This window comes from Rhincodon typus, chromosome 14, assembly GCF_021869965.1.
Source record: "Rhincodon typus isolate 14 chromosome 14, sRhiTyp1.1, whole genome shotgun sequence".
In the NCBI taxonomy this organism is placed as follows: domain Eukaryota; kingdom Metazoa; phylum Chordata; class Chondrichthyes; order Orectolobiformes; family Rhincodontidae; genus Rhincodon; species Rhincodon typus.
Window position 1 is genome coordinate 68,586,528 of NC_063345.1, and position 27,816 is coordinate 68,614,343.

Here is a 27,816-nt window from a genome sequence, read left to right on the forward strand (position 1 = left end):
CTGGCTGTTTGTGTTATCACATAGTAATCACTGAAGGCTTAAAGCCTCAGATGTGGTACATGCAGCAAAGTGACATTGAGGGCTGTGTGGTTTCTGCTTTATCAGTGAGTTAAATGGGGAACAACACAAAGAATCTTGATCTCAGCATATTGATTGTGCAGGGCGTGCCTCTGTGAAGAGAGCTCAGGCAATTTGAGAGGAGAGGACGATGTTGAGATGGCTGCTGAATATTTATAAAGTTGATAAATGGTTTGTAAAGGACAGGATGAACATCAAGTGGAGGATTGGATAATTTTGGAGTTTTAGTTTAAATTTTGTAACGCGGGCTTTGGCATTTTAAATCATCTCAATCACCACATCCACAAACATCCACTCCCTCCACCATCGACGCTCAGTAGCAGCAGTGTGTATTATCTACATGATGCACTGCAGAAATTCACCAAAGATCCTTAGACAGCACCTTCCAAATCCATAGTCACTTCCATCTAGAAGGACCAAAGTAGCAGATACGTTGCAACACCGCTACAGATACATCACAAGTTCCCCTACCCAGCCACTTACCATCCTGACTTGGAAATATATCATCATCCCTTCACTGTCGCAAGGTCAAAATCCTGGAATTCCCCCCCATAAATGGCATTGTGGGGCGACCCATAACAGGTGGACTGCAGTGGTTGAGGAAGGCAGCTCACCACCACCTTCTCGAGGGCAACTAGAGTCGGGTAATAAATGCTGGCCAGCCAGCGATGCCCACATCCCATAAATTAATTTTTTAAAAAATTTGCTTTTCCTCCATTTTCTGCGAGGTGAAGACTGGGCTCAGCCAGAGCAGTTGGAATAATAATGTCTCAAACCTTCACAAGCAGTAGCCTGCTGCGTACATCTTTACAGCCACTGCTAGAGTGAGTCCTCATGGTCTACTCTCCTCTGCTCTTGAGATTGCAGCACTTGAGCAGCTTGAATTTCCTCCAGTGTTTGCTGAAGGAAGACGCTCAAGTCTGGTTGACATTGGTCTCTGCATTATGTCCCTTAATGCTGCCTTGTGGGCAGGGTGGGAGGTTATAGCGGAGGATGAAACAAAGGAAGTGGAGAACCAGGGCTCACTGCCAAACCTCGACAGCTCGTCACCAGGATCATCTGGACACAAGCCAGGCCACACCTCAGCAGGTACATAAATGAAAAAGGGCTTACTGGGGTGGGGAACGAGGAGTGAATCCAGGGGGAGAGGGAAGGGCTGGAGACTGATGTGAACCAGGGATGGGAGAATGATTTTGGAATTGTGGTTGCAGGGAGAAGGGAGGGAGATTTGGGGAGGGAGGGGTAAGATTATGGGTTAGGGTGAGACTGGGTGATAAGGTGATATAGGGCCTGACAAGGGGAGTCGGGTTGGAGAACAGTCAGGTGAATGGAGGAGAGAGATAGAGAAGGCCAGGTAAACAGGGAGAGACTGAGCAAAGGATGGACAGAGGGAGCAGGGACAGACGCGGTGCAATGGGACAGAGCAGCAGATGGGATTTGTTGTGAGAGTCTGTAAGAGGCTAGTCCTGGTCAGTGACTTAGAGGCAGAGGAGAGGCCTGAGCTCTGGTGCATCTGCTCCATGTCCGCTCAATGTGTTTTACAGTGGAGAGAGATGAACTGCGTGAGATCTTCAATGACATCAGCAGCAGCAGCGAGGAGGATGAAGATGAAGGTGATCGCCATGATGACGAGAACCTGAACATCATGGACTCGGAGGATGACCTGGCCCGACGCTTGCAACAGAAACTGGAAGAAACTGATGCCCAAATGCAGCCAAAGCAAGAATCCAACCAAATGGGTAAAGTCAATGCTGTGTCTGGCTGACACACAATAGGACACTCACCTACACTTCTGCCCTGTCCTGGTTCTATTCCCCCTGCAAGAAGGAGACCGTTGTGACAGGCCAGAATAGCAGGCGGCACAAGTTCGGACACACAATTGTTTGCACATGTCTTAGTTGCTGTGTAGCCAGGCTGGGAAAGTATTCACCACCAGGAGGATGAGACCCTCTCCCTTCCTGTTGCTTGAACTAACCCTAACCCTAACCCTGTCCAGGACCTGCTTGTGTAGGGGCACTCAGTGCTGACAAGCACAGGGTCTGAACCGAACAAGCCCACAGTTTAGTTCCTGGTGAGTGTGAAATACCATTGGGTTTACTGTGCTCCAGATTAATCTGACCAGTTATTTCTGTTCGTTGTGCGTTTATACTGTCTGAATCACTGCATTACACTCTCTGTTTTTCATCAAAGATGAGCCAACATGGCTTCTTTCTTATGAGGATAATGGTGTAGAGGTAAGAGAGTACAAAGGGATGAGCGTGTATTGAGTAGTGTGATTTCAACAGCTTCCTTCTTGTCTCGTGGTAGTGGTGCAATTCCAGTATGAGATTGAAAAACTGAGAGAGACATTGCAGAAAACCCAGGAGAAGAGGAAACGACAGGAGGACCTTATTATGAAGGTTGAGAATTTGGCATTGAAGGTGAGTAGAGGGACATTAGGCAGATGTCCCAGTTAAAAATTACTTCTTGTCCTCCTTCAGGTGAGATAAAAGTAAATATAAATTCACCACAGTCTTAACAGCCCATAGGGTGTTCTCTCATTAGAGAGAGGCAACTGGTGGTGATTTAATCTGAGGGTCACCATGCCTAAGGGGAAGGAGGATCCTTTACAGTAACCTCAGCTAGTGTGGGAATTGAACCCACACTGTTGGCCTCATTCTGTATCGCAAAATGGCTGTCCAGCCAACTGAGCTAAAACAACCCCCTTACCTTCAGGAGAGACGGAGTCAGCACCTTCAGCAGGGCCCACCTTCGTGGGGGGAGAAAACAAGTCAGCGCCTTCAAGGGCAAAGAGAGAGTCAGCACCTTCGGTGGGGGAGAAAGAGTGTTTTTAGCACCTTCCGGGCAGTAAGAGTCTGCAGATGTGGCAAGATTGGGGAAAGTCGGGAAACAATCAGGAGCTTCTGAACCTCTGAATCAAATCTAGATGTAGTTGTTATGGACTGGTGGGTGTGGCTTTTAGTATCCCAGCCATGTTAGAGCACCACAAGTAAATGTTTCCAGTAGGTTCACTGAGCCTGTGTTTTTCTTTCAGAATCGTCTGCAGGCTGTGGTCGATGAGATCAAACAACAGGAGGAGAAGGAGAAACTACAGGTGAAAGCTTATCTCACTTTCTCACATGCTGTAACCCACTGCAAGGTCATGATCTGTCACACTCTCGAACTCTCTCCCTTGCTGTCACTGCCATAATCTCTCCCTCACTCTCATGCTCATAGTCAGACTCTCTTACAATTGCAACAGGAACAGGAGTGGGCCATTGAGCCCTTCAAGCCAGCTTGGCCATTCCATTAAATCATAATTGATCTGATTGTAAAGTCAAATCTGTACTCCCATTTACCCCAATAACCTTTCACCCTCTTACCAGCAATCTATCTACCTCTGTCTTAAAGATATTCAAAGACTTTGCTTCCACCACTCTTAGGAAGAGAGCTTTAAACACTCTTAACCCTCAGAGTTGTTTTTGTTTCACTTCTGATTTCAGTGGGGAAGCCCTAATTTTTAAACAGTTTTCTCTTTAGAGGAAACGTCCAGTCCGCATCTTCCCTCTTAAGACCCTTCGGGAAATTAGGTGTTTCAATCAAGTTACTTCTTGCTCTTCTAACCTTTGTTCCTCATAAGATAACTTGCACACTTCAGGTATTAATCTAGTAAACCTCTTCTGAACTGTCTCCAATGTGTTTATATCCGTCTTGAAATAAAGTGACCTATACTATTTCCAATAATTGAGATGCAGTCTCACTAGTGCTGTGTATAATTGAAGAATAACTCCTTTTATATTTAACTCACCTTGCAATAGATGATAATATTCTACTAGTTTTCCTAACTGTATGCTGTACCTGCGTACTAACCTTTTGTGATTCAGGCATGAGGATACCCAGATCCCTCTTCATCCAGAGTTCTGCAATCTCTCATCATTTCAATAACATGCTTTTAAAAAAAAATCTCCTGCCAAAATGGATAACTTCATATTTTCCTCATATTATGCTCCATTTGCCATATCTTTTCCCATATACTTTATCTATATTTTTTGTAACCTATTGTGTCCTTTTCACAACTTACTTTCCTTTCTATCTTTGCGACCTCAGCAAATTTGGCAACCTTACCTTCCACTCCTTGATCAAAGTCTTTGACATAAATTGCCAGCAGCTGATGTGCCATCACTGATCCCTGTAGCACACTACTTGTTACATCTTACCAATCTGAGCCAACTGTCTGTTTCCTGCCAGTCAGCCAATCTTACGTCAATGCCAATATGCTGCACCTACATCATGAGCTTTTATTTTCTACAGTAACCTTTGATGTAGTATCATAGCAATGCCTCCTAGAAAACTAAAAACAATATACACCCACCGGTTTCCTTTTATTCACAGCACATGTTATATCCTCAAAGAACTCCAATTGGTTGATCAGACATGATAGACTTCATTATAGGCACTTAACAGAAATAACGAATGAAATAGTTGATGCATTGGTTTTAATTTGCTAAAGCTGCCTTGATTCAGATTTGGTCCCATTAGATTGGATGATAGAGTGTATAACTCCTTTGTTCAAAACAGGAAGGAAATAGAAAGCAGAAAATTATATGCCAGTTAGATCTGTCATAAGGAAAACTTTAGAAGCTATTACTAAAGAAGTTATAGCAGGGCACTTGGATAATTTCAAGGCAGACAGGTAGATTTGCTGGGACTATTTTTCCTTGGAACATCAGAGGCTGAGAGGTGACCTTACAGAGGTTTATAGGATCATGAGGAGCATGGATAGGGTGAATAGCCAAGGTTGTTTTACTAAGGATGGGGAGTCCAAAACTAGAGGGCATAGGTTTAAGGTGAGAGGGGAAAGATTTAAAAAGGATTTGAGGGCTAACCTTTTAACGCAGAGGGTGGTGTATGTATGGAAGGAGCTACAAGAGGAGGTGGTTGAGGCAGGTATAATTACAACATTTAAAAGGCATCTGAATGTGTATACGAATAGGAATGGTTTAGAGGAATATGGGCCAAATGCTGGCAACTGGAACTAGGTTACATTGGGATGTCTGGATGGCGTGGACAAGTTAGACCAAAGGGTCTGTTTCTGTGCTGTATGACTCTATGACTTATAACATTAGCTGTTCTATAGGACAGAGAATAATTCAGGAGGTGATGAGAGCATGTAAAAATTACATTAATCATGTGTGACTTGTAGATTGGGAAAATGAAATTGGCAGAGATAGCCACAAGGGAATGTCAGAGTGTATTTCAGAGTTTCCTAGAACAGTATGTTGTGGGTCCAATCAGTGATCAGGCTATTTTGGATTTGGTGATGTGTTATGAGGCAGGTTTAATAAGTAATCTCAGAGTAAAAGATCCCATCAGGAGCACTGAACATAACATGGTAAAAGTTAGCATTCAGTTTGAGAGTGAGAAACCTGACACTGAAGCAACTGTGCTAAACTTAAATAAGTGTAACTATATGGGATTGAGGGCTAAATTGGCTGGGGAGGACTGGGAAAGGAGTTTAGCAGCAAAGAAGGTTAATGAACAATGGTAAACATTTAAGAAAATAGCTAATGATTCATATCAAAGTTCTATGCCAGTAAGGAACAAGGATCTTAGGAAGGGGATAAAATGACTATAGTTAACCATGGAAGTTAAAGATGGTATCAAATTGAAAGAGGAAACATAAAATGGGGAAAGATTAGTGGTAAATCAGAAGATTGGGAAAGTTTTAAAAGCCAACAAAAGATTACCCAAAAAAAAACAAGAGCAAACCAGCAAGTAAAATACAAACAGGCATTAGGAATTTCTTTAACTATAGAAAAAAGAAGAGAGAGGCAAAGTGAACATACGCTCCTCGGAATGAGGCTAGCAACATAATAGTCAGATGTGAGAGAAGACAAAAGAGTTGAATAAATACTTTCTATCAGCTGTCATGTTAGAGAGCACTAATAGCATTACAAAAATACTGAAAAATCAAGAGTCTAAAATAATGCAGGAGAGGGGAGTAGTGAGGAAATAAATGTAATAACTATTGCTAGACAAAATGGACTAGGGAAATTAATGATGTTAAAGGCTATTGAGTCCCATGTACCTAATGGCTATGATTTTAAAGAAAATAGCTACAGAGATGTTGGTTGCTCAGATAGTAATGTTACAAGAACCCTTAAACTTTGGAAAAAGTCCCAGAAGATTGGAAAACTGCCAATGTAACACCTTTATTCAAAAATAGATGGAAGCAAAGAACAGGTATCAATAGGCCAGATAGCTTAACATCTGTCACTGAAAATGTTAAAGTTTATGATAAAGGATGTAATAGCATAGAACGTAGAAAAATATAATAGAATCATGCAGAGTTGGCATGGCTTCATGAAGGCGAAATTGTGCCTGATAAATTTATTACAGTTCTATGAGAAGGCAACAAACAGAGTGGATAAGGGGAACCAGTCGATGTAATATATTTTGCTGTCCAAAAGGCATTCGGTGAGGTACCACTCATAAGGCTGCTTTATAAGATAAAAGCTGATGGTGTCAGGGTTACTGCTTTAGCATGGATAGAGGATTGGCTAACTAATAGAAATCAGAGTTGGGGTAAGGGGGGGCATTTCAGGGTGGCAACCTGTGACTGGTGGAATGCCACAGTGCTGGGACCGCAATTATTTTCCATGATCCAGGTCATTTCTATATTTTGTAGTGAATTTACTATTGCCAAGTTTGCAAATTACACAAATACAGATGGGAAGGCAAGAGCTGAGGAAAAGTCTGCAGAGGGATATAGACAGGTTAAGTGAGTGGGCACAATCTTGGCAGGTAGAATGTAACATTTGGAAAATTGAGATTATGCACTTTGACGGAAGAATGTAGTGCTGAATATCATTTTAAATGGGAAAATGGAATGCAGCACAGAATGATTTGGGGATCCTCACACATGAATCAATGTTTGTTGTAGTAGTGTTTGCTGTGGACCAAACTGATTTCAAGGAACTTACATATGTTGCTGATGTGCCGCATCACCCTGTCATACTATCCTTAATTGTTCTGTGGAACTATTTAATTATTTTCTTCACTTTTATATTTAAATATATTTTAATATAATTGATCAACTTTGCCACCAGCTGCTGTACCATTTTGAAACTTTGGAATAGAATAAACCTTAATTATGTACCAGAGATACTCCAGTTGACCAGCTTCTTCTCCTGTAACAGAGTAAGCATCTATTTCTGGAGATTGAAAAGTTCAGATAAAAGAATAGGAACAGTACCCTTTCCCTTCCTTCTCTGTAATTCCCTGAAGGACATGACAATAGCACTCTATTGTAATTATTTCAATAAACCTGTTTATACATGTTAATGACTCACCTCAGGGACAAGTGGGCCATGAACCTACACCTGCTGTCCAAAAGATAGGGAATACCACTGCACCCTAGTGATACTCAAGTGGAAAGTCATATGAAGTTTGATGCTTTCTATCTGTTTCTAACACAAAAGCCTATCTGAGTTGTTGAGGATACAGTTTCAACTCATTCTTAAACTCAGTTATTAGATTTGTACAGAATGAAAATTTAAACTTTCTTGTACACCAACTGCGTGCACTCTCTTATTCTCATTACTGGAGGAACATAGCAAGGTGAAAGGGTATTATAGAAATCACAGGGGAGACACGTAACAAGGAGATCGAATGGAGTTCAATGGGCCCAGAGGACACTGGTATTGGAAATCACCTGTGCCTGGGGAAAGGTGCGGGTATGCTCCCAGACATCACTGGGACCATAGTGGGAGAGTTCCTACTGAGTTCAACTGCAGACCCTCCACACCAGCTCAGCTTGGCCCCCTTGTTATGCTTCAATATATTAGTATCAAAGTAGAATTTTTGAATCATATAGCATTCTGTCTTTGACAGCCTGGTCTCAGCATTCGCTCTCCCCTAGGAGTCAGAAGGCCATAGTTAAAGTTCCACTACAGAACACATATTCAAAGTAGACTGACCCAGTGCTGCATTGTAGTAGGTGCATTCTCTCATGAGAGGTTAGACTCAGTCCATCTTTGACTAAAGTTTAATATTTGAGAATCGTCACCAATACAGATTATCCAATCATTATCACATTCCTGTTTTTGGGAATTACTGTCCGCAAATTGGCGGCTGTGTTTCTTCGGGATATTGCAACACTGGCAATAAATAATTGAAAAATGTTTAATTGTGAAACACTTTGGGACATTCTGAGAAGGAAAAAACTGTTTTCTGAAGTTCTGTTGGTCTTTAAGGTGATTGAGATTGTTTAGGAAGGTCTCAAGCTTGGGTGACCAGTGCATGGTAATGCAGATTCTACACCAAACAGCAAGGAGCAATGAGGCATTTTACAGAGTCCCTGATTCCCAACTTGCCTTGTGCTTATCATCCTTCCGGTTCAATTATTCCTGCTGGTGCTCTGTTCTTCCTCCTTTCTCCCCTCATCACCTCCTCCTTGTTCCTCACTCTCATCATCCTTGTACAACTCCCCACTCTATGCTGACCTTCCATCACTCCCAACTCTTTCCCGCACCACCCCCAACCCTCCCCCAGCTTTTGCGCATTCCTCCCTTACTGCATGGCATGGATAAAGGTGTGAGGAAGGTGCTTAATTCTTTCTGATTTGTCCATACATTATCCCTAGTTGCAGCCATTTCCTGAACAGTAAGTGTAGCTGTTCGCTGCACCAGGAACTAGAAGAACCTCACGTTAGCTGTCACCATTGTGCAGACAGCTCCTGTCAGTTTGATTTTGTTTCAATTATATGTGTCATTGTATCCAAGCATAATCAATATCCATCAAGACTGTGGATGTAACACACTGTCCTTTCCTTTTCCAGTTGGCTTCTTTACAGACACAGCTTGACAACCTGCTGAATAAATGAAGGACTGTTCACAAAATCTTTTCACCGGGACAGTGCCACGTTGTGTGGGCTGCAAGCAACTTGCTTGACTAGACGTGCCCATGATCAGAATCAGTGTTGCAAACCATGTGTGGCTTGTACATAAATGTGAATGTAAACCTCAATAAATGTACTATTAGTAATTTTTAACAGTAGATGTTTGCATTTGTTATTACCTTTCTATGGAAATCACTGGCAAAAAGCTGGCATTTATTGTCCTTCCTAAGCTCCCTTTGAGAAGGTAAGAAGAAAGCTTATGGACTGGTTACAGTCTATGTAATGAAGGTCATGAATCCAGGTGAGTGACCCAAGGAGGTTGAACGGATGGCAATTCATGTCCAACTTGAGCTGATGGCACTTGATTGAATCTTACCACTGCCACCCTTTGATCCTCTGTTGTCTGAAATTATCAGACTGCTAGCTTGTAACCTGTACTTGATGAGCAGAAACGTCCTCCAATTAAATACCGAGAAGACTGAAGCTATTGTCTTCTGACCCTTTTGCCTGATCTGATCTCATCTTTCAAGCTGAGCCTAACTGTCACAAACGTACAAAAATTTTTTTCCCCTTTATTCATTCACGGGAGCAGGGTGTCTCTGGCCAGGGCAGCATTTATTGCAGTCAAGAGTCAACCATATTGCTGCAGGTCTGGAGTTACATGTAAGCCAGACCAGGGAAGGATGGCAGTTTCCTTCCATAAGGGGCATGAGTGAACCAAATGGGTTTTTCCCAACAATCAACAATGGATTCACGGTCATCATTAGATTCTTGATTCCAGATATTTATTGAATTCAAATTCCACTGTCAGCCATGGCATGATTCAAACCCGGGTCCCCAGAACGTTATCTGGGTCAACAGTCCAGTGATAATACCACTAGGCCATTGCCTATAGGAGTAGATGTAGGTTCTTTGCACTTCGAGCCTTCTGTGCCATTTTGTTAGATCATGATTACTTTGTATTTTGAATTCCCCATTACCATCTGGTCCCAATAACCTTTACTTCCATTGCCTATCAAAAATCTATCTACCTCTGCCTTAGAAATCTCCCAATTTTCACAAAATGTTTACAGATGCAACTGACTACCATGGAGAATAGCAATCAATTGAGTGAAGTTAGAGTAAAAGAGAATTCAGGGAATATTGTAAATAGGATTCGGGAGTTACAGGCATAAATTGTAATATGGAATTATGATGTGGTGATAACAAAGCTGGTCAAGGAAATGCAGGGTTGACTGTTAAATATTCCTGGCTATAAGTTGTTCAGCAAAGATGGAAAAGGAAGGAAAGACGGAGGGTGATTAAGAAGAGCATTGCGGTGCTAGAGAAGGAGAGTCAGAACAAAGAGATCAGAGAGTTCAAGAACAAAATCAATTTAGCTAGAGTGAAGAAACAAAAAGGGCAGAATTGCATTTCTAGGTGTAGTCTATAGATCACAAACTATTGGAAAAAGAATGTAGAGGAATAAATCTGCAGGGAAATTACAGATGTGTATGCCAGTGTTATGGAGTGCTTATAATCTCAATTACCCAAATTGAGACAGAGATAGTATAAGGGCCAGAGAGGGTTAGGCCTTCCTGGATTGTGTGGAGGAGAGTTTCCTACAGCAGTATGGGTCCAGTTCAATGAGAAAGGATGCACTTTTGTACCTGGCTGTTGCAATTCATGTGCCAAGTCAATTAAATGACAGTGAAGGAACATTTAGAAGACAGTAATCATCGTATCGTATGGTTCAGGATGATGGTAGGGAATGACAAACATTAATCCAGAGTGAGAAAAACCAATTGAAAGACAGCAGACTTCAAAGGGGCCAAGAATGGAGCTAGGCAGGATTGACTGAATGCAAGGTTGGTAGAATAAACTAACGGAACAATTGGCTATCTTCAAAGAGGAGATGGTTCAGATACAGACAAAGTATATATCCTCAAAGGGAAAAGATGGGATAAAAATTCCAGAGCTCCCTGATGAAATGAGATGACAAAGGAAATAGAAATTCAGGTGAAGAAGAAAAAATGTGTCATGACAAGTTTCATGTAGAAAATAAAGTTAAGTACCAAGAGGCACGTTGAAGGTTCAGAAGTGAGGGTTTTTTAAAAAAAAAAGCGAAAAGAGAAACAGAGAATTTATGAGAAAAGCCTGGCAGCCAACATTAAAAAAAAGTTGCCCCAAAGCCATCAATGGGCATACAAATAGTAAAGATGTGTGTATAATTACAGTGTTTAAAAGACATTTGGATAAGTACATGAATAGGAAAGGTTTGAAAGGATATGGACCAGGAGCAGGCAGGTGGGACTAGTTTAGTTTGGGATTATGTTTAGCATAGACTGGTTGGACCGAACGGTCTGTTTCCGTGCTGTATGACTCCATGACTAGTGAAAGGAAGATTTGGGCTGATGTGGAACCAAAAAGGGGATCTAAAACAGGAGGCAGGGGCCATGACCAAGGTGTTAAATGGATACTTTGCATTGGTCTTTACCAAAGAAAGAGTTGCTAACGAGGACATGGTAACAAAGGAGGAAATTGTCACTAGAAGGATTGAAAATTAATAGGAGATGTTGGATAAACTATTGGTACTTAAAGTTTACAAGGCACCCAGAGCAGATGAGATGCATCTAAGAATTCTGACAAAGGCGAGAGTGAAAACTGCAGGGGCACTGGTCTTAAGCTTTCAGTCTTCTGTGTGCTCAAGGGAGATGGCAGGGGACTGGAAATTTTCAAACATTATGGTGCAAGAAAAGTCGTAAAGGTATTCTATGGAATTGCAGACTAATCACTTTAACTTCAGTGGCGGATAAGGTTCTAGAGAATAGTATTCAGATGGAACCAAGTCACAGGGAAAAACCTGGGTTTTCTGAAGAAGGGTCTAGGCCCGAAACGTCAGCTTTCCTGCTCCTCTGATGTTGCTTGGCCTGCTGTGTTCATCCAGCTCTACACCTTGTTATCTCTGATTAGGAAGTGTCAGCATGGATTGCCAAGGGGGAAATTGTTTAGCTAACTTATGTGAGTTTTGTTTTGAAGAGGCAATTGAAAGGCTTGATGTGGTAATAATATTGATGGTGGAGGAATAATAATGGTGGTGGTGTTCATGAATTTTCAGAAGGCATTTAATACACTGACACACTACAGACTTGCAAAATACATTATTTCCATGACCTTTAATGGGTCAAACAACATGGATATAATGTGATAGGAAACAGTAATGGTTAATGGCTATTTTTCAGGCTGGAGAAAAATTTACAATGAAGTTCCTCAGGGTCAGTATTGGAAGCTTGCTTTTTCTGATGTACACTAATCTAGATCTTTTTGTGCAGTGGACAGTTTCAAAGTTTGCAGATGACACTATGTTTGGAAGAGGTGTAAATTGTAGATCAGTGTGGAACTCAAAGGATACTGTGAAGTTGGAATGGGTGGATAAGTCGCAGATGAGATTCAATGCAGAGAAATGTGACGTGATGCATTTTGGTAGGAGGAACATTGAATGACAAAGTAGGGGGTACAATACTAAAGCGGGTACAGGAGCATCAGCAAGCTGGGTGTATATACGTACAGATTGTTGAAGGTGGCAGGACAAGTGGAGAGAACAAGAAATAAAGCATATGTGCTCCCAACTTTATTAATGGGGCGTGGAGTACAAAGAGGTAATGTTGAACTTTTATGAGACACTTGGTAGACCACAGTTAAAGTATTTTGTACAGTGCTGGGTGCAACAGAATCACAGAATTGTTACAGCGCAGAGGATGGCCATTTGGCCCATCATGCTTGCACCAGTTCTATTACACAGTGCTGGTCTCCTACCTTTTCCATGTCTCTGTATACCATTTTTATTCAAGTAATCATCCAGTGCTTTCTTGAATGCCTCAATTGAACCAGCTTCCACCACATTTTCCACACAGTGCATTCCATACCCTAACTATTTGTTGAGCAAAAAAGTTTTTCTCTCACATCACCCCTGCTTTGTTTGATTCTCACTTTAAATCTATGCCCTCTCATTCTTTTTTTAAATAAGCTAGAACAGCTTGTCCCTATCTACTGTGACCAGCCCACTCATGATTTTGAAAATAATTTTCAAATGTCCTCTCAGTCATCTTCTCTCCAAGGAGAACAGGCCCAACTTCTTCAATTTATCCTAATAACTGAAACTTCTCATTCCTGGAGCCATTCTTGCAATTATGGGAAAGATGTGAATGTTTTGGAAATAGTGCAGAAACATGTTACAAGAATGGTTCCAGGAATGAGAAACTTCAGTTGTATAGGTAGAAGGGAAAAATTGGCCTGTTGTCCCAGGACCAAAGAAGGCTGAGTGGAGATCTGATGGAGGGTTTCAAAGTCATGAGTGCACTGGATAGAGTAGATAGGCAGAAACTGTTCTCACTCATAAAAGAAACAAGAATCAGAGGGTGCAATTTTTTAAAGTGATTTGAAAACGAAGCAAGGGTGACATGAGAAAAAGTATGTCCATTCAACAAGTAGTTAGGGTGTGGAATGCACTGCCTGGAAACGTGGTAGAAGCAGGTTCAATTAAAGCATTCAAGATAGTTATTAGGATTAAAATAATGTGTCACTTGGATCAAAATTTGAGGGGCAACTTTTTCACAGACAGTGATTCAGATGTGGAATGAACTGTCAGAGGAAGTGGTAGATGCAGGTAGAGTTACAACATTTAAAGGAACATTTGGAAGGTACATGAACAGGAATGGTTTACAGGGATATGGGCTAAACACAGACAAATGGGACTAGTTTAGTTTAGGAAACTTGGTCGGCACGGACGAGTTGGACCGAAGGATCTGTTACTGTGCTGTGTGATTCTATGATTCTAAAATTCACTGGCACACAAACCATTGAGGAAAAGGTTCCAACACATTTCTGTCCTAAAAAGCTGAACAGTGCCCCCCAATTCTGAAATCACTCACTCGAGAAAGCATCCTTCTTATGTCCACTTCTGTGCTGGGATCCCATATGACATGCCAAACTATTATCCTACTCTAAGATCAAACTACCTTGCTTACCCTACATTTTACTATCATCCATGTGTCTATCCAAAAGTCACTTAAATGTCCCTAATGTATCTGACTCCACATGTATCTTCCAACCACATATTTGTCCCATAACTAAAATGGCTAAGATAGCACCCAACTCTATCCCTGCCCCAGCTCATCTGCTGCTGAAAGTCTCATTTATACTTTTGGTACATTGTGACTTTACTATTCCACTGCATTCTTAGCTGGGTTTCCTATGTTTTACACTCTGATGTCAGACTAACTGGCCTATGTGTTTCTCCCAGTACTTAGTAGTTAGTGGAGCCCTGGAATCTAATTAAGCAAGTATTAAGAGTGATTTAGAAAATTAAAGTATGGTCAGACAAGCTCAAACATGATTTTACAAAAAGGAGACTTTGAGATTTTTGAAGATGTAATTAGAAGGGCAAATGAAGGAGAGCCAATAGAAGTATGCTTGGATTTCCAAAAAGCATTTAGTAAGGTGTCACAGAAAAGTTTAATATAGAAGGTCAGGGTTTGTGAAGTTGGAGGAAATATATTAGCATTAATAGAGGATTACGTTACAACGGTGCAGGAAGTAATCAGCTGATTATCAATATTCACTACATCATTAGTGTAAATTTGTTGACTCAGTTACCAAAATGGCCAATTGCTTCTCTTCAGTATTCCTAGTGATAACGTACACTAAGCTTCTTTAATGAACTCAAAATTATCTGTTCATTATGAACAAAATTATTCTTAAAATGAATGGCAAACTCTGGTGAACACATTAACTGTGATCAAAATTAAACTATGTCCCTTAAACCTCTCTGCAAGCACACTAACACAACACAAGATGACAAGCCTCTGCAGAGATGATGGTATTATTTAACAAAAAAGGGAAAAGCGCAACCACTGTAGGCAAAGGGTCTGGAAACAAATGGTGGGGTAAGATAACTTTTCATGACTGCATTTCTTGTTGGTGAAGCTGCAGATTGCAACTTGCAGCTTCAACTGCAGATTGCTGATCATTGTCTATCTCTGATTGTAACACTTGGATTTGAGTTGTTGAGGATTGGTCAGAGTCCACTCCTTCCGGTTTTATTGCATAGTTTTATCGCACTGGTATTCGTAAATTCTATCGAATACCCAAAAATCTCAACAGGATTTCAGGAGAGAGAGGTTTGCAGTTTAGAGCATAGAACAGTACAACACAGTACAGGCCCTTCGGCCCACAATGTTGTGCCGACCTACTATCCTACTCTAAGATCAAACTACCCTGCATACCCCACATTTTACTATCATCCATGTGCCTATCCAAAAGTCGCTTAAATGTCCCTAAGTATCTGACTCCACTACCACCGCTGGCAGTGCATTCCATGCACCTACCACTCTCTGTGTAAAGAACCTGCCTCTGACATCTCCCCTATACCTTCCTCCAATCACCTCATCATAGTCATTTCAGCCCTGGGAAAAAGTCTCTGGCTATCCACTCTATGCCTCTCATTATCCTATACACATCTATCAAGTCACCTCTCATCCTTCTTCGCTCCGAAGAGAAAAGCCCTAGCTTCCTCAACCTTTCCTCATAAGATCTGCCCTCCAGTTCAGGCAACATCCTGGTAAATCTCCTCTGCACCCTCTCTAAAGCTTCCACATCCTTCCTATAATGAGGCAACCAGAACTGAACACAATATCCCAAGTGTAGTCTAACCAGGGTTTTATAGAGCTGCAGCATAACCTCGCGGCTCTTAAACTCAATTCCCCTGCCAATGAAAGCCAACACACCATATGCCTTCTTAACAACCCTATCAACTTGGGTAGCAACTTTGAGGGATTGATGGACGTGGTCCCCATGATCCCTCTGTTCCACCACACTGCCAAGAAACCTGCCATTAACCCCGTATTCTGCATTCAAATTCGACCTTCCAAAATGGATCACTTCACACTTTTCCGGGTTGAATTCCATCTGCCACTTCTTTGCCCAGCTCTGCATCCTGTCTATGTCCCGTTGCAAACTACAACAGCCCTCCACACTACCCACAACTCCACCAACCTTCATGTCATCGGCAAACTTACTAACCCACCCTTCCACTTCCTCATCCAAGTCATTTATAAAGATCACAAACAGCAGGGGTCCCAGAACAGATCTCTGCAAAACACCGCTGGTCACCGAGCTCCAGGCTGAATACCTTCCATCTACTATCACCCTCTGTCTTCTATTGGACAGCCAATTTTATATCCAGACAGCCAAATTTCCCTGAATCCCATGTCTCCTAAATTTTTGAATGAGCCTACCATGGGGAACCTTATCAAATGTCTTGTTAAAATCCATATACACCACATCCGCTGCACGATCTTCATCCTGTTTTGTCACATCCTCAAAGAATTCAATAAGGCTTGTGAGGCATGAACTGCCCTTCATAGAGCCATGCTGACTATCTCTAATCAAACTGTGCTTTTCCAAATAATCATAAGTAATCTCAGAATCCTCTCCATTAATTTGCCCACCATAGAAGTAAGACTGACTGGTCTGTAATTCCCAGGATTATCCCTATTCCCTTTCTTGAACAAGGGAATGACATTTGCCACCCTCCAATCATCCGGTACTACTCCAGTGGACAGTGAGGATGCAAAGATCATTGCCAAAGGCGCAGCAATGTCTTCCTTCGCTTCCCGTAGTAACCTTGGGTATATCCTGTCTGGCCCAGGGGACTTATCTATCCTTCTTGGGTGTCCTCTTTACTCCGATTTTTCAACCTACAAAAGAGAATTCTAAGACCAGAGAGGGTTTTTAGGCAACCATAGGTGGCATTATTCCACCGAAAGCGAGGATCGTCTCAGTAATTTCTCCAGTCATCTGATTTCTAGTAAAAAGTAGGTGGCTTACAGCACACATCAAATCATTGACTTCAGTTTCCAAGAGATCATACCATAGCCCTTCTCGATACGGAGAATGCCCATATAGCCCAAAGACTTCTAGTATTTCCCAGATAGTCTTTAACCAATTATTGGAGGTACGTATTTATATATAATGGGCAAAAAAATCAGAAAGTATGGATTTTCAAGTTAGCAAGCTGTGACTGATGGTGTGTCGCAAGGATCAGTATTTTCAAATTTGCCACTTACGAACTATTTTAATGATTTAGACAGAGGTAGAGTAATGAATGTAATTTTGTGATGATACTAAGTTACATTGGGATGTAAGCTGTGAGGATAGTGAAGCTGCAAAGTGATGTAGACAAGTTAAAGAGGGTGGGCAATAGACTACGTGTGAGGAAGTGTGATGTCATTCACTTTATAAAAATATTCTTTTGGTCAAAGGTGTGAAAATGAGCAATGTTGATATTATCAATAGACTAGAGTGTGCTTCTACAAGGAATTCAAAGTTTGCATTTGAGTACAGAAAGCACAGGACTTTAATGAGGCTATACTTGGATCTGTGTGCAGCTTTGGACTCTTTATTTAAGGAAAGGAATCTAAAAAACCTTTTGTAACTGGAAGAGGACATCAATAACAATGCTGCTTAACACCTGGCCTCTTTAATTTCAATGGAGAAGCAATAATCAAAAAAGCATCTGAAGATACAGAACATGGCTTTAAGATTGAGCAGGAAATTTCCCCTATTCTAAGGAAAACAATGCTAGATTCCTCCAGCCTTTCCACATATCAGCTGTTTGGGAGAAACTTATTCATGTGCGTTTAGAGCACTTACTGAAGAAATAGGTCTTACTGTAAGATTGCCACAGAAATAAACGTGATTGATATCAGGTGCAATTTGTTCACAGTCAGTGATCAGAACAACTGACTATATAAAATCCTGCCAGCATTTATTCACTCAGATCGCATGCTTACTGCACAAGTTATCACATTTAATTTACATCTCCAGCCCAGGAGAGAAATCGCGACACACTTCGGTTCCATTAGGGTTAGGGTTAGAGGTCTGACAGATCAGTGATTCATTGTCATCTCCAAATTAAAACAGAAATAACTTCACAAAGAACTGTGGGTGTCCTATGTACTGGATCCACAGTTTAGGTTAATGCGGGGGAGGGTGTGGTGTGTTTTAGTCTTTGCATGACTGCCTCTGCGATGAGTCCAGAGATGGGTGACCATCATTGTACAGTGTCACACCCATGGGGTCACACCACACCCTCCCCCGCATTCAACCCAAACTGTGGATCCGGTACATAGATGACAGATTGTCATTATTCAATGCAACAAACTAGAAGAGACCCACCACCTCATCGACAACGTATTCACAGGGATTAAATTCATGGCAAAAGAAAAAAACAACAATCGTTGTTTCTGATCATCAAAGTTGAGTGTATGACCAATGGGGAATTCCGAACCTCAGTATACAAGAAAACAACACACACTGATCAAATCCTCAACTTCCACAGCAACGTCCACAAACAAAGCTGCATTAGGACACTATTTAAATGGGCCATGTCTCACCGCAACACTCCAGAACTACGCAGGAAAGAGGTAGAGCACCTATACAAAATCTCTGCTATGAACAGATATCCCCTCAAATTCATCTGCAGTATTCCCTACTAAACAGACAACAAGAGGACACAGTACGCCCTAACACACTGGCCACACTGCCCTACATCATGAACATATCAGAACTGACAACGAGACTCCTAAGATCACTAGCAATCATGGCAGCATACAAGCCCACAGCCACTCTACGACAAACACTCACAAAGATTAACGACCCCATTCCCACAACATGCAGAACCAACGGATTTTACAAAATACCATGCAATGACTGCCAACATTACATCGGACAGACAGGAAGGAAACTAACCATCAGAATACATGAACATCAGCTAGCAACAAAACGACATGACAAATTTCTTTAATATCAGCACATTTGGACAATGAAGGCTATCAGTTTAACTGGGATAATGTAACTATAGCCACCCAAGCCAAACATAGACATGCACAGGAATCCGTTGAGGCATGGTTCTCAACCTGTAATGTAATCAACAAACATACAGAATTGGACCCCATATACAAACCCATACAGAACAAAGCCGGAAATGACACTACTCACCATAACAGACCAGACAGTATAAATTCCAAGCGGAGTAGAACAATATCACTTCATCGTAGGCCACACTGATGACGCAACCTAACATGGTGACAAAACATTTGAACGAAAACAATCCAGCTCAGCGAGCAAGTCAACAACCTCACCCACAACCCGAGCTACAAATCTTTGCTAAAACTTTAGAATTAAAGTTTGGAGTCCAGTGTCTCTTCTTCAGACCTGGTCATGTCCTGGACCAGGAGCTCCACTCTTCTGTGCTTCTACAATGAATGAGGTTGTTAAGGTTGTCGACTTGCTGGCCGAGCCGATGTGTTTGATTGCAGATGTTTCATCACCCTGCTAGGTACGATCATCAGTGCGCCTCCAGTGAAGCGTTGGTGTTTTGTCCCCCTTGTTATTTATATGTCTCGGTTTGCTGGGGTGGTTGGCATCACTTCTGGTTCTGTTTTTCAGTGGTTTGTACATCAGGTCCAGTTCAATGTGTTTGTTGATGGAGTTCCAGTTGGAATGCCAGGCTTCCAGGAATTCCCTGACATGCCTCTGAACCGGAAGTGATGCCAACCACCCCAGCAAACCGAGGCATATAAATCACAAGCAGGACAGAACACCCACACTTCACCGGAGGTGCACTGACGATGTTACCTAGCAGGGTGACAAAACATCTGTGATCAAACAGGAAAGATGTGGAAGCATTGGAAAAGGTGCAGAGGAGATTTACCAGGATGTTGCCTGGAATGGAGGGAAGGTCTTACGAGGAGAGGTTGAGAGAGCAAGGGCTTTTCGTTTTAGAACGACGTAGGATGAGAGGTGACTTGATAGAGGTGTACAAAATGATCAGAGGTATAGATAGAGTGGACAGCTAGAGACTTTTTCCTAGGGTGGAGGTAGCTATTACAAGGGGGCATAGTTTTAAAGTGAGTGGAGGTAGATATAGGGCTGACGTCAGAGGTAGGTTCTTTACTCAGAGAGTGGTAGGGGCATGGAATGCATTGGCGGAGAGGGTAGTGGAGTCGGCCTCATTAGGGGCATTTAAGTGGCTATTAGATAGGCATATGGATGATAGTATAAGGTAGGGGTGGAGGTTGGATAGACCTTAGGTTTAGGGTAAAATTTCAGCACAACATCGTGGACCGAAGGGCCTGTACTGTGCTGTACTGTTCTATATTCTATGTTCTAAACACACCGGCTTGGCAAGCAAGTCTACAACCTCATCCTCAATCCGAGCTACAAATCTTCTCAAAAACTTTGAATGATGCTGTTATTTTGCAGCTTACAGAGCACCCTGGGATGGAGGAGTGCTGCTTTGCTCTGACACATCAGTTATCTCCACTCTTCTAACCTGATCTCTGCCCACTGGGTGGCAGTAGGTGACCAGGGTACTAGCACTGGCTCCCCTGTTGTATCTATGAGCAAATGCACAGCTTGGGCGAAGGCAAGAGTGAGCACACAGGGTGGCAATACCCTAAAGTTAACTAGGATAGAAAATAAAAGTTTTGCAGTGCAGCAAAAGAAAATTATAGCCGCCTATGTTTTATCAGCTGTATATATATATATATACATATATATACATACACATATATTACAAATGCAAAGGAAATCTGCAAATAATTACTATGGATTCAATGCCACACTCTTCACGTTGTGACACACTTTTTGGTGCCACAAAGCACATTCAGAGGCACCATTTATAAATTTATAATGCATAAATTTATAATTTATAAATATAAATGTTTATAAAACCTCCATTATTTTTACACCAGTTGTATGTATAGCCCAGATTGTGTTGGCTCAGCTTGGTGAAAAAACTGATAACAGAATATGTAATTGCTTATGCTATAAGTGGTTCCATCTTGTTTTAGACTTAATGGCCTGTCCCCAACCAAATATAGAGAATTATCTGACTGACAAATTAAGTATCACACAAATATGTCCTTTCCAGTTGTAATCTTGGAAAACCCCATTAAAGCTGTTTGCCAAAACAACAATTCCACTCCATCCAGGACAGGATTCCCACTGTATCACCGAATGGCCAATGATCTAAGATTCGAGTTTTGAGTTAGAGTGGTAGCTATGACAACTGAAATAGTGCTATGTTATCTACGATATTTTTAGTGGCAATAAAAACTATTATAGAAACTGTCTGGATATTTCAAATATTTTCACGATTTCGATATCGAGTGGGTGTCTTTCTGTCACTTCAAAAGACTGGATGTGAGGTCACCCAGTGCACAGATCCTGAGGGAACACCATGCTCCCTGCTCTTCTCAGTCACAAGACAAACGCATAAAACATATGAATGAGACATGGTGATCTGACCTTTCTTGTATCCTTCAAAACAGAGTTCCGGTCCAGGCAGTACATTCATTTCCAAATCTTACTGTAATTCTTTTACCGTCCTTTTTCTTTTTGCTCCTCATTACTTAGGGGGTGGGCAGGTCTGCCGTGGTTATGGCTAAGGAACTTTATGATGATCTGGATTAACCCTGGGCTCAAGCATGGACAAGCAGTTAACAGTTCCCACAGCACATCACTGTGGTCTGCTTCAGATACCCAGGTCTGATTTGCTGGGAATTAGGAAGAGCATCTGACATACCTACACTGATGAAGGGCCAGTTATCCCATTCCTCAATAGTGGGGTTACTGTGAGGGTGGGCTTTAGGATGGTGAATGGTAGTGAGGATGGGTATTGGGAAGATGAATGGTTGTAAGGGTGGGCTGCATGAGAGGTAAATGGTGGTGGGGTTGGGTATTGGGAGGGTGAATGGTGGTGAGGATGGGATTTTGGAGGGTGAATAGTGGTGAGGGTGGGTATTGGGAGGGTGAATGGTGGTGAGGGTGGGATTTAGGAGGGTGAATAGTGGTGAGGGTAGTAATTGAGAGGCTGAATGATGGTGAGGGTGGACTTTAACATGGTGAATGGTGGTGAACAGAGCTATTAAAAGGCCAATGCCTATCTTTGTTTGGGCAGCTCTAGCCTTCTCAGGAGGTATTTGAGCCTTTAACTCAGCATTGACTCAGGTGCTCAAAGTCGCAACCTCGGATGGTGACTTTGCCTCTGTGAGTAGGCCCCTCTACATGTCTGGGGTAGGCAGCCATCTTGAAGCCAGTTAGATCAGTGGGAAGAATGGTGTGCACAGTGCAATGAATCCCTGAACTAGACTTCAACCCACTCCTAAGCACCCCATTCCCCGACTGGACTGGATTAAAATTCGGACTTCTAGTATCCCTCCCCATCATGATCTCTGCCTCAGACAGGAGAATGTCGGCCTGGCATGGTGAAATTGGATATAGAAGCGTAGAAGCCCCTTTGTGAAATTACTGCCAATGAGATCAATTGAGCATTTACTCGTGAAGTGCAGCTGCTCCCACATGAACTGCTCTAATTATACCCGGCTTTTTTTTTGCTTGTTAGGTGGTCAGAAATAGTCTGAATTTTGCTGAGAATTATGTTCTGCTCAGCCACGTATTTCATTTAAATTAAACCAGGTTACTGTGTTGCCATTAGCCTCCATTACAAAAAGAAAGATCTGCATTTATATAGCACCTCTCACAACCTCAGGAATGTCCTAAAGCATTTCACAGCCAAAGAAATATTTTTAAATCATAGCTGCTGATGTAGGAAACAGTGCCAACCAACTGGCACATGACAAGATCTGAGCTTGAATCAAAGCTCGCCTGTGACTAGAATGAATGAATTTGATGTGGAGATCATCTTCTAACTCAGATTCGCAAATGTCCATTTGTAGGCTGAATATGACATAAGTTGTACCTCCCTGAGCCAAAACTCTTGAGGCCAGGCATTTGCCAGACCATAGGAGCTCATGTATCAGGGTCAGTACAGGAGATTTTAAACCATTCTTTAACTTGTGCGATTGTTTGTGTACTGCTACATATGTGCATCTTTTTATATTAGAAACATCAAAAATAACTATTGAGCATAGAAAAATTAAAAACATTCAATTAAAATAGATCCAATTAATAAATCCTGGCATTTAAACCATTCCTTTCTCTTCTCCTGCCCTCTTCTATTCTAAAGGTGTTGCCTCTAACAAAGGTGAATATCTGATGATGAGTATCAATGGGCTATTCAACTATGGGGTTATCACACTTATAGAGGCACTTGTAAAGGCTGGTGACTACTGTCCTCCTCTATTATTTTGAACCAATCTTGTGGCTTGGATTGTCTAATGTGTTTTGACAATTAGCTCTGTATCACGCTATGAATCCAACTGTCAAATCTGTCGCTAACTGAATGCACGTATTGATGGGAATTCTTTCTGCAGCTTCAGTCTCATCACCTTCCTCATCATTGACTTCCTCATTTCAACTTCTCTCCTGCTGTACAATTTATACAATACCTCCATCAATTAGTTGATTCACAGCTGGTGCATCTTTCCAGTCCTGGAAACCTTTCTCCCAAATCTATAGTCATCTCAAGCACTGCAGGGCTGGAGATACTGTTCTATTCTCCAGTTACTCAGAAATAAGTTGTTTTCCATAACCCAGTCTGAATCTAGTGAAAATGGTCTTGTAAGACACAACAGGATTGTCCTCAAATGTTAAGGATGGTCACAGATTGTACCATCCATTCTTCAAAGTGCACAGAATTACTTTGAGGCTGGGGTCCAAATCATATCTCTGAGGTTAAAATCTTTCAAAATGTTATAAGAACCCTAAGCATCAGCTGCCAAAAACAATGGGCGCATACATTCAGACTGGAGCTTAGACTTGAGGCATCATGAGATACATTGAAGTCAAGGCTGAAGAAGAGGGGTCCAGTTAGGGGGTAAATACACTCCCTCCACAATGTTCGCCTTAAAGTTGAATTGCTTTTTAAGACAAACAGGAATTGGCACAATTCTGCAATTCAGATGCAATGAAATGGTTAAATTTTGGGAGCTGCCCTTACAACAGTTAAATGCCAGAACTCTACTGGCTACACTTTAAACTGCCTTTGCAGCAATTATATATCTGGAAATCTTCCTGGCATTACTGTAAAATGCATTTTCTTCAGAAAACCGATAGGTGCCAGACCACAGGGTCTACAGACCAGATTATACCACATTAGGGAGTCACAACCTGTATCTTGGTTCTTAAGTGGGGTTTGGATGCCAGCTACTGGAAATGGTCAGCAGATGTGTCAGCATTTGTGGAGAGAAAACAGGCTTTAATGCTTCAAGTCCGGTGAAGTTCTGCCTGGGTTCTTAAGAAGAGTCACTGAACTTGAAGCATTAACACTGTTTCCTCCAGCAATTTCTGTGTTCATTTGTTTCAGATCTCCAGCCTCCACAGTTCTTTGTTTTATTTTATTATATTGGAAGTGGCCATTTGTGTTGGAGACCTAAATCATCTCCTTGGCTTTTACAAGTAATCATTGGAGTTGTGGGGACACACTGGAGTTACTCTTTGAGCAGATCATTACCAATGGTTTGTCGTTGGAATGAACAGTGAAAACTCGTTGAATAGGAATGGGAATAATCACTTTGTTCTATAAACCAGAGCAAGAGTTTCTTTTTCAATGCTGGAGTAGTTTGGCTGAGCTGTCATAAAGACTTTTGACCCAAACATAACAGGCTTGCCATCCTATAATTAATATGTCCTGAGGCCTTTTTGGAATGCATCTACTTCCAGCCTGCTAAGTTATTTTGAAAAACACACTTGCTGGGTGATACAGCATTATTGAAAGTCATAGAGCTGAACAGCATTGAAACAGACCCTTTGGTCCAACTTGACCATGCCAATCTGCAATTCTGGTCTTCCTGCTATAAGAAGGATGTTGTGAAACTTTAAAGAGTTCAGAAAAGATTTACAAGGATGTTGCCAGAGTTAAAGGGTTTGCACTATAGGGAGAGGCTGAATACATTGGAGATATTTTTTGTGGAATGTCAGAAGCTGAGGAGTGACATTACAGAGGTTGATAAAATCATGAGGGACATGAGGGTGAATAACCAAGGTCTTTTTCCTAGGTTAGGTTTAGGTGAGAGGGGAAGGATTTAAAACGGACCTAAGGGACAACGTTTTCACGTAGAGGTTGGAACATGTATGGAATGAGCTGCCAGATGAAGTAGTGGAGGCTGGTACAATTACAACATTTAAAAAGCATCTGGATGGGTATATGAACGGGAAGGGTTTAGAGAGATATGGGCCAAATGCTGGCAAATGGAACTAGACTCATTTAAGCTATCTGGTCTGCATGAATGAGTTGGACTGAAGGGTCTGTTTCTGTGCTGTACATCTCTATGACTCTATGACTCCATAAAAAGTTGAAGGACCCAAGAAACCTTTGTAAATCATCTTTGTCTTGTTGTATGGGTATCTTCTGTATGTCTTCCATTTTGGGAGGATCAGGTCCAATATAGTTTGATGAGTAGAATGAACTGAAGAAATTGATTTTGCTTAGGTTGATTTGACATTTTTTATTGTTGGAAAGAAAACATGAACTGGTGTAGGTTTGTGTTAAGTTTATTTTTAGTTCTTCCAAAGATTGCTGTGTCATCCAAGACACAGAAACGACCTGAGTGAATTCTCAATGATACAATACATGTAATTGTTGGAACATGTCCTGACTGGTAGGTATTTCAAATAGTAATCTGAGGAAACAGTATCCACTGAATGGCGTTCTAAAAGTTGTCAGTTCCTTGACTCTGGGGAAATATGTATGAATCAATATCTGTTCTTGGCATCGAGATTAGAAAAATCCATAAAGCCTGAGAACTTGGAATTAAACTCTTCTGGGGTAGAAATCTTGTGTGGACATCTATTTAATGCAAATAGCTCAGAAATGGGGATGTTAACTGATGATTGCACCATGTCAGTACCATTTGCAAATTCTCAGATACTGAAGTCCATTTCCAAATGTAGCAGGACCTGGACAATATCTAGGCTTTAACTGAGAAGTGAAAAGTAGCTTTCACATCACATGGTGCCAGACAATGGCCATCTCAAACAAGAAAGAATTTAACTTTGTCCCTTAACTTTCAATGGTACTACCATTGCTGAATAACCCACTATCACAGCAGCCAATGGAATTTAGAATTCAATTAATAAAATCTGGATTTGCAAGCTAGTCTCAGTGATGGTGACCATGAGGCCATCATTGATTGTTGTAAAAGCCCATCTGGTTGACTGTTGTCTTTTAGGGAAAGAAATCTACCACCCTCACCCAGTCTGACCTACAGGGCGAGTCCAGACCCAAAGCAATATGGTTGATTCTAAACTGCCCTATGAAATGGCCAAGCACAAGCCAATGACCTTCAACACCTGCACAATAAAAACGATGTCTCTTTGACATTCCAGGGAGTTTAGATTCTCCAGCACGTACTGGATTAGGTCACTGTTCTGGAAGGACTGTTGGACTTAGACTTTTTTGAAAACCTTTTGGAAGAGTTACCAGCTCCATATGTTAATATTTTAAAATACAATTCTAAAAGTATCGTTTACTTATATAAGTTAATCAGACAACCTTCACCACAGTACAAGGGCAATTAGGGATTGACAAATGCTGGTCTTACTGGTGATTTTTTTTTTATTCATTCATGGGATGTGGACATTGCTGGCTAGGCCCAGCATTTACTGCCCATCCCTAATTGCCCAGAGGGCAGTTAAGAGTCAGCTTCATGAGTCTGGAGTCACATGTAGGTCAGATCAGCTAAGGATGGCAGTTGCCTTCCCTAAAGGGCACTAGTGAACAAGATGGTTTTTCCTGACAATGGTTTAGTGGTCATCACTTAATTCTTCATTCCAGATTTTCTTTTATTGAATTCAAAGCTGCCATGGTGGGATTCAACCCTGGGTCCCCATGACATTACCTGGATCTCTGGATTTACAGTCCAGCAATAATATTGCTAGGTTATCGCCTCGCAGAAGAATAAATGCAAAAAAAATGTTCACCACCTTCCCATGTGCTTAAACGAATGATCAAACATTTGGTCAAAGTGATAGTATTTTAGAGGTAGAGGAAGAGGTAGAGAGGCAGAAAGATTTAGGGAGTTTCAGAGCTTGGGGCCGAGATAGAAGGACTATGTGGGGACACTGATGAGGCCAAAATAGAAGGAATGCAGATATTCCCCCAGAGCTGTGAGGCTGAAGGAGACTCATGAAGCTGGGTGAGGTCACAGGATTTCAAAACAAGAATGAGGATTTTAGATGGAGATGCTATAGGACCACGAGTCAATATGAGGTGGTGAACACGGGTCTTGGTTCTCCTTCTGACATTGGTGAAGAATTAAATCTGGGACAGCCAAACTGGTGATAACGGCAAACAATAACTCTGACCATGCAGGCAGTGGAAATTCAAGTGGTGGCTATGGTAACAGTTACATCAAATAGTCACCAAATAGCAACATTAATGTTTGAGTCAGGCTGGAAATTCTGTAGCAGGAAGCAGATGGAAACGTGAGAGCAGAGCACGGAATGGAGGAAGTGTTCAAAGGTTCTAAACAGCAAAGTCATTTGCTAACAGGTTTTAGTGGGAACAATAAGGAAGTAGTCATTTTCACAGCATATAAGGGAAGGAAGTGACACTTGAAGTGGCCAAGCCTGGAGTGAGTGCAGAAATCAAACCATCTGGACTTTCGTATTTGAAATTGGATGAGGAATGGGGTTGAGTGAGGCTAAGGTTATAGGAAGAGCAATAAATGTTTGACATTACTGTGAAAGTTAAACAGAGCACTGATATCATTGTAGGTTAAGCTTAGTTGATGTGTTAGCAAGGGGATGGTTTCCAGTATGTCAAAGATGGGAGTGAGTGTGGAAGGGATGGGACTGAGTGTGGAAAAGACAGGACTGAATGTGGAAAAGACAGGAGTGAGTGTGGAAAAGAGAGG

At 41.6% G+C, this 27,816-nt stretch overlaps 1 protein-coding gene across 2 annotated transcripts in view; it reads left to right on the forward strand.

Annotated features, from left to right (window-relative positions):
* Nucleotides 1-9,109, forward strand: part of taf7 (TAF7 RNA polymerase II, TATA box binding protein (TBP)-associated factor) — a 31,840-nt gene extending 22,731 nt beyond the window's left edge. For both annotated transcript variants that reach the window (XM_048604860.1, XM_048604862.1), the window contains 5 exons: nt 1,051-1,167; nt 1,623-1,817; nt 2,386-2,498; nt 3,113-3,172; nt 8,897-9,109. In XM_048604860.1, the coding sequence (XP_048460817.1) occupies nt 1,051-1,167; nt 1,623-1,817; nt 2,386-2,498; nt 3,113-3,172; nt 8,897-8,941 (530 nt within the window). In that variant the 3' untranslated portion in view covers nt 8,942-9,109. The remainder of the gene's footprint in view (nt 1-1,050; nt 1,168-1,622; nt 1,818-2,385; nt 2,499-3,112; nt 3,173-8,896) is intronic.
* The last annotated feature ends 18,707 nt before the right edge of the window (nt 9,110-27,816 follow it).